The sequence below is a fragment of the Propithecus coquereli genome, unplaced genomic scaffold, assembly GCF_000956105.1.
Source record: "Propithecus coquereli isolate 6110/MARCELLA unplaced genomic scaffold, Pcoq_1.0 Scaffold566, whole genome shotgun sequence".
Taxonomy (NCBI): domain Eukaryota; kingdom Metazoa; phylum Chordata; class Mammalia; order Primates; family Indriidae; genus Propithecus; species Propithecus coquereli.
The window spans coordinates 493899-501790 of record NW_012151574.1 but is presented as its reverse complement, the minus strand read 5'-3'; the positions used below and the strand labels follow the sequence as shown (position 1 = coordinate 501790).

Below are 7892 nucleotides of genomic sequence, written 5' to 3'. Positions count from 1 at the left end.
TGGCGGTCAGGGTCTGGATTTGCTCCCAGGTACAACTTTAGAACCTGTGCCTTTTTCCAATGGATAGCCACATTTTAGAACACCCACTGCTCTGCCTTCTAAATACGGTTAGACTGTGCCTGAGGGCAGGACTGTCTCATTCCTACCTTTCCTAACCTTCCTGACACCCAGCAGGTGCGAAATCAGTGTTGTAGTGCTGGAAACACCTGAATTCTAATCCCGACTTTGCCACTAACTCTTGTGTCTTTCAGACATTATGTTGCTTTCCTTCTCTGGCCCTTAGTTTAATCATCTTTATAACGGGAAACAGTGGCAAAATCATATGTGGAAGAGCTTGCAGGTTCATTTCAAGTTATCACAGATTTTAACTAGAAGGAAACACTGGGAATCTAGGCTGAAAATAGAGTCAACGTTTAGCACCTGATTAATTTCCAAACATGGTTCTCTTGCCCTAGGCCGCCCCCTTCCCTCTCCCTTTGTCGCCCTCCTTTTCTTTTTTCAAAATTCCCCTCTAGAGGGCGCGCAAGCTCTGCGGCTTTCCTGCCTCTCTTCCGTTCGCCTTCACTCTTCATTCTGCGCATGTGCACAGTTTGCTTCCCGGCGCCCCGTACCTCGTTTAGATGGTTTAGCCAAAGGTTGCGTCCACTACGCCTGCGCAATCCCAACCACGCCCCTCTGCAGCCGTCCCCGGAAACGCTTCCTTCCTACGCGGCCTGTCCTACCGCTGCGGTCGCTGGCGCTTTGCCTCTCTAGGCTGGCAGGGCCTCTCCTCCATGGTCCTGTCTGTCGGCGCAGTTTCGGTAGCCGGCCGGTGAGGCCCGGCCACGCTCGGACGCTTCGATCCTCTAGTCTGTCACTGGTGAGTGGACCCCAGAGGAGCTTGCGTACGGGTAGGGGCCGAGCAGCCATAAGGGGCAGGATTTCCCCTCACTCCGGGAATGGGTCTGTCCGCCCCGCCCTCCCCCCAACTCCTGGAATGGGCTCGCCCCTTGGCCCCAGTCCCTCCCCCCGGGCGGGGCGGCGTTGCCATGGCGATGGACCGCTGGCTCAGGCCCCGCGTGTATCCCTGCAGGGCATGGCGGGCCAGTTCCGCAGTTACGTGTGGGACCCGTTGCTGATCCTGTCGCAGATCGTCCTCATGCAGGCCGTCTATTACGGCTCGCTGGGCCTGTGGCTGGCGCTAGTGGACGGGCTAGTGCGAAGCAGCCCCTCGCTGGACCAGATGTTCGATGCCGAGGTAGGGTTCCCGGGCTGGCGCGGGTGGGGTCTTGGCCTCCTGGAGTAGGCATGTGGTCTGACATTACTGGATTCTAGACCCGGCTGGCCCATCTTCTCGCTTTGTGGCCCTGGGAAAGCGATTTCACCTTTTTAAGCCTCAGCTGCCCCATCCATAAAATGGAATGACTGATGACGGAGAAGCAGATTAGTACAAAGGAAAGCGCACGGATGTTACAAGAAACATGTCTGCGTTCCAGACACCTCTGATACATTTCCTTGTCTGAGACTCTGAGAAAGTGACTTCACTTACCTGAACCCAGGTTCTCAGGTGACACACTGAAGCGGGGTGGATAAAAGAACATTCATGGGAGTACAATGGAAACTGCCTGGACTTTGGGATCAGACAGTCCTCCCTCTAAGTTCCACTTACTAGCTGTGTGATCTGGAGCAAATGTTGTTACTTCTCTGAACTCATTTTCCTGTCAACAAAATCATGAGACTAGTAGCAGAGAGGTCATGGACTACAATGCAAAGAGCCTGTACTTTGGATTCACAAAGGCTTTGGGTCTAATCTAGACTCAAACATCCTAGCTGTGGGACCTTGGGCAGGTTGCTTTACCTTTCTGAGCCTTTTCTCTTCTGTAAAATGGGTGAATACTCCTGCCCTCCTGCCATGTCACCGTCAAAAAAATGTTATGAGGCCCAGAGAGGCCTAGGAGTAAGAAAGTGCTTTATAAAGTGTAATGGAGGCTTCTAAATTGTTGCATCTGAGAGGCAGCTGTGGTATGATAATGAGAACAGTTTTTGGAGCCAGTAGACCTAGGATGGAGTCCTTGCCCCTGCTGCTTATTCTCCGTATAGCCTAGCTCTTGGACAAATTATTATCCCCAAAGAGGTAAGAATGAAAAGAATAATAATAATGGCTTTGTGAGGTTTTCTTAAGGATAATATGAGATTATAGGTGTCACCAGGCACCAGGCTCATGCCTGTAATCCCAGCAACTCAGCAGGCTGAGGTGGGAGGATCACTAGAGCCCAGGAGTTTGAGACCAGCCTGAGCAACATAGTGAGACCCTGTCTCTAAAAAAAAACTGAAAAAAATTAGCCAGGTGTAGTGGCCATGTCTACAGTTTCAGGTACTCAGGAGGATTGCACTCCAGTCTGGGTGACAGAGTAAGGCCCTGTCTCTTGAAAAAAAAGAGAGAGAGAGAGAGAGAAATTGTGGATGTCAAAGGCCTTTCTTTGTAAACTGAAAGTGTGGCGCAGATGTTTGGCATTCAATAGTATTGTGTTGTATAGTGGAGGTTGCACACTCACCAGGTACCCAGTAGTAGCTTCTTAGGAGGCTCTGTCCTCCTAGGAAGGGCATGTGGGAATCTTGGGTCTTGTTGAAGAGCTATCTGATGCACACAACCTGAGTTCTGGACCAAAAGTCAACAAACCGTAAAGGGCGAGGTAGTAAAGATTGTAGGTCACAAGTACTCAGCTCTACTATTATAGCACAAAAGTAGCCATAGACAAATATGTATGTGAATTGATGTAGTTTTGTTTCAATATAACTTTATTTACAAAAGCAAGTGCCTGGCCTGTGGAACCATAGTTTGTGGAACTCTGTTCTAGACCTTACTCTTTTTGTTTATTTATTGTATCACATAGAGCAACTTAATGTCTTGGAGCTTGTAGGTCTTCCTTTGTAAAATGAGAATAATAATCCCTTTCCACCTGCTATGAGGATCAAATGAAATACACAATGGATGTCTGTGAAAGCACCGTGTTGGAAATAGGCTGCCGTACAGATAAAGGGAGGAATTACTATCTTCTGCGCTCTGGGAAGAATGCTTGTTCCTTAGGAGGACTGCTGGGATCCTGGAGCCTGAGGCTCTGTGCCAAGTCACTTCTCCAGCATATTTCCATTTGTGATTCCCCCTCAGATCCTGGGCTTTTCCACCCCTCCAGGCCGGCTCTCCATGATGTCCTTCGTCCTCAACGCCCTCACCTGGTGAGTATCACCAGTTTTGCTATCCAGCTTTTGGGGTCTTAGCACTGGGACTAACTTCCTAGATTTGGACATCAGATAGGCTGGCAATTGTTCCTGGGGAGTGGTAAACTAAAGTGAGTGGCAGAGGACAATTCTGGAACCATTTCTATCATGGGGCTCTTCTCATTGCTATTTTAACTTGTGTGGAAAGCTCTTATGTCAGTATGTATGTGCTGCCTGCAAGACAGCTTCCATCTCAGATCACTACTTCCCTGTTGTGGAGTGAGGTGAGGAAAGGATCAGACTGAGAGTCAGGGGAACTGGCTTCTATTCTTTGTTCGTGTGCCAAGTCACTTCCATCCTCTCTAGGCCTCAGGCTCCCTATCTGTCCATGAGGGGTTGGACTAGGCAACATCTAAGATCACTCATGACCATTGCCTGTCTCTCAAGAGGCAATTTAGCATAGTGATGAAGGTCTCAGGCTCTGGAGGCAGACTCACTTGACTTTGAATTTCAGCTTTACCGCTAGCCTAGTGACTTTGGACAAGTTAATCTATCTAAGCCCCAATTTCCTCATCAATGAAATGAGCCTTATAATATTTCCTACCTCATAGTTGTAAGGATTAAAAAGTTAATTCACAAGAAGTACTTAAGACAATGCCTTGCCCATTATTATTATTATTCTTGACCTTATACTGGAGGTTAAAACTTGGTGGGCTAACTTTGACCTGAATTTGTCTCCCAGATAGGTTTCCTTTGGCTTACACAGATGTCAGCCCACACATGGTGTTTAAAATGTTTTTTTCACTTAGTCGAACATCAGGATATTTTATATAAAAATCCAGATTTCTGACTTGTTTTGAATAGTGGAATGACCAATTGATTTCAGGCCAACCTTCTAGCACGGCAAGATCTGCCTAGGTGCAAGTAGATTTTGCCCCCACTTTAGCTAGAACATGTATGTTTCAGGGTGCCACAGTCCCCACCAATCCCTAAGATCCCCGAGTGATAGTTGCCATTTATCATCAAGCTCGTACTTTTATTTTCTCCTCTTTAGTCTGATTCACTCTTGATATGACCTGTTCCTCTAGGCATCTAATATGGTAACCCTTGCTTCACACTTATCTTACTTCTGACCACCATGTTGTCATCTTAATTGTCCCTACCCCCCAAATAACATAATCTAAGGCCAGGACAACCCAGTGACAACTCCCTGCTGTCCTCTCCCCACAGTGCCCTGGGCTTGCTGTACTTCATCCGGCGAGGGAAACAGTGTCTGGATTTCACTGTCACTGTCCATTTCTTTCACCTCCTGGGCTGCTGGTTCTACAGCTCCCGTTTCCCCTCGGCGCTGACTTGGTGGCTGGTCCAAGCTGTGTGCATTGCGCTCATGGCTGTCATCGGGGAGTACCTGTGCATGCGGACGGAGCTCAAGGAGATCCCCCTCAACTCAGCCCCTAAATCCAATGTCTAGAATCAGGCCCTTTGGACACCCTGCTGGCATTTGGGCCCCCCAATACCTTGGGCTGCTTAGACCCTTCAGATGAGGTCCAGCCCAGGTCTAAGAGGAACCCTGGAAATGTGAAGTCTCTGTTGGTGTGGGAGAAATAATGAGGCCCTGTCAAGAAGGCAGGTAGCAGTCAGGATCACAGCTGTAAGAATGACCTCTGTCTGCTGAAGTCTTGGCATCGGTGAGGTCAGGAAGGGGACCTCTTTGAGGGTAATAACAGAATTGGAACCATGCCACTCTTGAGCCACCATACCTGTCACCAGCCTGTTATTTTTAAAAAGAAAAAAAAAATCAAGGATATCTGATTGGAGCAAACCACTCTTCTGATCATCTGTCTGACCTCCCTGGGACAGCTGTTACCTTTGCCGTGTTGCCGAACCACAGCAGTTCTGTTTGGAGAAACACTTGGTTTCCGGATCCATAGCCACAGAAAGAGATGTAGGTGCAACGGATTAGGCTGCTGTCAGGGAGAGCACGGCAGACGGAGGCATCAAGCACAAGGAAAACGCACAACCTGTGTCCTGTTTCACGCATGTGAGCGTGCACCCAAGAACCCATGACTTTCTTCCAGATCCCTCTCCTGAGCCCCAACCCTGCTGCCAGCTCTCAACATAGCAGGCCATAGGACCCAGAGAAGAATCCCAGCATCGCTCCCAGTCTGACCCTCATAGTAGAGACACTGCCTGTTCTCTAGGACTGACCAGGCACCCCAGCTCCCACTGGACCCCCATTCTTTTTCCTGCCTTATTTGGAATTCTGCAATGGGAAGGGTTTGATGGGTTCCTAGAGGCAAGAAGCCCCGCCTTCCAGCCTGGGCTATACTAATAATGCTGAGGGAGATAGGAATTTGCTGCTAAGGTTTTTCTTTAGGGTAGAGTTTTCTCTTGTGAGGGGCTTGCAGCTGTCCTTCCTATGTACCTAAATACAGTATTTTCCACGGTTCTGCCTGTACTCACTTTGTAATGCTATGGTTGAGGCTGAGAGAGATCAGCACAGCCAGACAAGGGACCTATAAAGAATTATTAGGCCATCTCCTCCGTTCCTGGACCCCAGAGTCCTTCCTCCATTTGGTTAAAATACTAAGTGCAGGAAATGCCTGGGCCCACCCCCTCTACTTGCAGCCTCCAACTATGCCTCCAGTGAGTGTCCATGACTCTTGTGATTCCTTTCCTACTTGCTAATGATTTCTCAGCACGGGCAATGGAGAGCACTGGTCGAGACCCACTCCTGCATCGAAACCATCAGTGTTCCTCTTTCGTTTCTCCAGAGCTTGCCCAAGAGAGCTGTTAGTTTTCAGCTTTCAGTGTTACAGTTACACAGGTGAGGTTTTTTTAAATTTTGTTTTTGTTTTTTTAAATTGAGACAGGGTCTTGCTCTGTCACCCAGGCTAGAATGCAGTGGTGTCATCATAGCTCACTGCAACCTCAAACTCTGGGGCTCAAGCGATTCTCCTGCCTCAGCCTCCTGAGCAGCTGGGACTACAGGCATGCGCCACCACACCCGGCTAATTTTTTCTATTTTTGGTAGAGACAGGGTCTCACTCTTGCTCAGGCTGGTCTTGAACTCCTGAGCTCAAGGGATCCTCCCACCTCGGCCTCCCAGAGTACTAGGATTACAGGCGTGAGCCACCACTCCCAGCTAACATAGATGAGCTTTGCTGTCTCTCTAGGAAGCCTTTCTAACCCCCTGGCTCTCAGCCCTGCAAGTAGAGTAGGGAGACGAGGCTGACAGGATGAGGGGTTTAGAGTGAATATGCCTGGGCAGAGACTGGGAAAATTCTGGGGTGAGACACCTCAGTAACTCAAGGTGCCCTGGCCAAGCTGGAAGGAAACAGCTTGTTAATGGGACACTGTAATCCTGGCTGTAGGGTCCAGGAGGTAAGACCAGCTGGGATGACTTTCCCCAGGGTAGTGGATTTCCCCTTAGATACCACAAACTCTTACAGGCATGTGATAACTTCATTTTGAAAGGCAGTAGAAGACGCTTCATGTGGCTGCTGTCTTCCTTGATCGGCTGTGGTGGTGGTTAGTGTAGCTGTGGTAGGAACACCTTGTGGGGATTCCATTTGAGGTCTTGTGTCCGTTTTTCTGCATATCATCTGTGATGATGACAGATCTCTTTACCTTGGGTGTTAATTTTACTTTCGAAAACTGCCAAAAGTCAGGAAGCCAAATTGTTTTTCAATACTCTAGCAACTGAGTTGAGTGACATTTATGACAAATACATGACCTAATGAGATTTTTGTGGTTTCTAAAGTAACAATCAGAATAGTTTTTAGAAGTGAATTCCAGAGAGGATTGGTCAATGGCAGTGACATGTTTGCCATTTTAATAACGACATCTGTTGAGTGCTTAAGAGGCAGCCAGCAGTGGGTTAAGGGCTTTATGTCTCCTTTCTCACTTAGTCTTCACAACAGCCCTTTGAAGTAGGAAATAACATCATCCATATCTTACAGATGAGGAAACTGAAAGGAACTAACCCAAGGTTACTTGTTGGAACTGGCAGAGCCAGGATCTGGGCTCTGGTAGTGACATTAATAAGCTCATTTTGAAGAGGTCAGTAAGTTAGGGGTGTATAAGTTTTGATTGGTTAAACAATCTATCACCTTACAATCATAACTTCTCATCCTCTTGTTTTAAATATGAAGGATGAAAAGCATTTTATAAGCATTACTAGCTTTCTAAGAGAAGTTGATATGCAGTACATTAAATATGGCCAGAGATTTTCAAGTGATCAAAGGAATGTGGAAAACATTTCCAAAGGATAAGGGATGATACCTAGATCAGAGAGCTACCTCCAGCCCACTACTGAGTTGGCATATCTCTTGACTTTCTAGGAAGTGTGGACCTCCCTTCATCCCACCCACCATGTGAACTGGGGCCATTTGGAGAGAAAAGTAGAGACTACTGCATAGCTGGTACTCAGAATAGTTTGTAACCGTGAAGGAGGACAGGAAAGAAGGATGCCTGGCTCAGAGGGCACTTCTAACCCCTAGCTCTAGGCAGCCCTGTCCAAATCAGGGCCAAATGGCAGCCAGGATGGCAGCCAGCAGGCAGGGTGGAGTAGGAGGCTCTAGGTGGCCTTAAGTCCTGGGGGGTGCACAGCTCAAACAGGGGCCCTTGGACAGAAGTTTCCTTGTACTCCTTCCTTGGTGTCTTCCTGATCAGTTTAACTTCCTTTGGCCAGT

At 48.1% G+C, this 7892-nt stretch overlaps 1 protein-coding gene across 1 annotated transcript; it reads left to right on the top strand.

The window, feature by feature from the left end:
• Window positions 1–577: 577 nt before the first annotated feature.
• On the top strand, window positions 578–5654 carry SYS1 (Sys1 golgi trafficking protein). The gene is made up of 4 exons (XM_012657928.1): window positions 578–859; window positions 1073–1237; window positions 3149–3216; window positions 4429–5654. Exons 2-4 carry the CDS (start codon window positions 1076–1078, stop codon window positions 4667–4669), a joined length of 471 nt encoding a protein of 156 aa, XP_012513382.1. The 5' UTR covers window positions 578–859; window positions 1073–1075; the 3' UTR covers window positions 4670–5654.
• Window positions 5655–7892: the final 2238 nt, after the last annotated feature.